The sequence below is a fragment of the Tilletiaria anomala genome (assembly GCF_000711695.1).
Source record: "Tilletiaria anomala UBC 951 chromosome Unknown K437scaffold_266, whole genome shotgun sequence".
Classification (NCBI taxonomy): domain Eukaryota; kingdom Fungi; phylum Basidiomycota; class Exobasidiomycetes; order Georgefischeriales; family Tilletiariaceae; genus Tilletiaria; species Tilletiaria anomala.
In genome coordinates, this window is record NW_013546756.1 from 1 (window position 1) to 1,535 (window position 1,535).

The 1,535-nt window shown below is 50.2% G+C and overlaps 1 protein-coding gene across 1 annotated transcript; it reads right to left on the reverse strand.

Moving 5' to 3' along the window:
• Positions 1-978: 978 nt before the first annotated feature.
• On the reverse strand, positions 979-1,457 carry K437DRAFT_260432 (uncharacterized protein). Its single transcript, XM_013384253.1, has one exon. It carries the CDS (start codon positions 1,291-1,293, stop codon positions 1,087-1,089), a length of 207 nt encoding a protein of 68 aa, XP_013239707.1. The 5' UTR covers positions 1,294-1,457; the 3' UTR covers positions 979-1,086.
• Positions 1,458-1,535: the final 78 nt, after the last annotated feature.

Below are 1,535 nucleotides of genomic sequence, written 5' to 3' on the forward strand. Positions count from 1 at the left end.
CATCGTGGCGATCGTCTGCCTGGAATGATGTGACAGACAGCACTACTTTTTCTTCAAAATGTGAAACGTCAAGTTTGAGAAACAATCTGGCTCAATTTCTGAGCGGGGTTCCCCAAGAACAATTAGTCCACCACCTTGCTCCAAAAACACATGAGCACCTGTTCCCTGGGTTTTGCAGATTGAAATGCTGGTCTCCAGACATTGAATGGGTGTGGAGTAGCACCTAAAATATGTACTGTAAGCGAGCCCTGCAATGAGCATCATGACCTGAGCTTTACCTGAGCGTGGATGATCGAACGCTCACCGGGATCACTTTCAAGGCGACATTGGAAGAAGTCGATCCAAGTCGCATAGAGTGTACTTTGACGTCGTATGTTTGCTTCTCGCAAGGATTGTCTCGACGCCGCTCGCTTGTTCCTAAGCTCTCAGGCCGAAGGTCTTGCAGCAATTGAAAGGTGGTTCAAAAACAAGCTGCATTCTCATGACAATAACGACTGTCGATAAATTCACTTCAAGGGACTGCGTCCTGCGCACATGTACAGAGGCCTTAAGGCTAGGCGAAGAAAGCTCTTTGTGAAAACGGGTTGGCAGGAGAGGAAAGCCTTTTGGGGGAAGCACACAATTCGTCTCCAGCCCGCGATCGTGCGCTCCTGATGGCCACTGTCAAAAGGTGAAATTGAACGGTGAAGGGCTTGCACAAGCTTGCCGCTTTGTTACAGCCTGAAAATACAAATCCAAAGTTGGACCGCGAGGTTGGCTGGCTAGTGGGGGGACGCGTGCCCAGCTCGAACCATTCTACCACCGACTATTACCGCAAGTGAACACTTTTCAATATGCAGTGCGTCTATTAATATGCAACCATTTGGCATGCACAAGTATGCTTCCACTCGCGGCGATATCCACTTGCCCTGCTGCTGGGATTTCCCACTTCCGTGTGCTCCCATGCTCTTCCGCTTTTAATCTGGAACCCCCCACTGTCATGACTTAATCTATTACTTCAAGCGACGTACATGTCGTACGACCCTCCATCAATGCCCAGCAGCAAGATAGGGCGTCTCCGGCCAAATAGCTGTGTGGGCAGGCGATCTATTTTGTTGGGTAACATGGGCTCGAAGAGACCATTGGCCTTGTTCTGAAATGCGGTGGGGTACATGAGGGTGGTGCCCTGTAGCGCACAGTGGTCGGGCTTGTCTTGATTGACATTGAAGCCAGAGCGCGGAAGCCTGTCGATTTGCTCTTGGTGGATGTTCTTTCCACCGGGGTCCTGCGGTAGCGGGTGAGAGGAAAGTGCATTTATCCGTCTTCAGAATATTTTGATTGACCGTATGCACATGACCTCCGGCATTAAAGATGCATACCCACTTGATTGAAGCAGCTGATGCACCTATTAGTGCCTTGCTGCTGGAGGACCTTGCCATCTGGATCGACTGGCCCTACATCTTGTGGGCAACTGAAAATTTCCGTATGCGTTGCGAGTGTCAGCATAAACGCAAGGGGGAAGAACAGGTAAAGGGCAGAGCACGACAATCCAAGAT

Coding starts and splice junctions, on each gene's coding strand:
- K437DRAFT_260432 (XM_013384253.1), bottom strand. CDS start 1,293: ATGCACTTTCCTCTCACCCGCTACCGCAGGACCCCGGTGGAAAGAACA.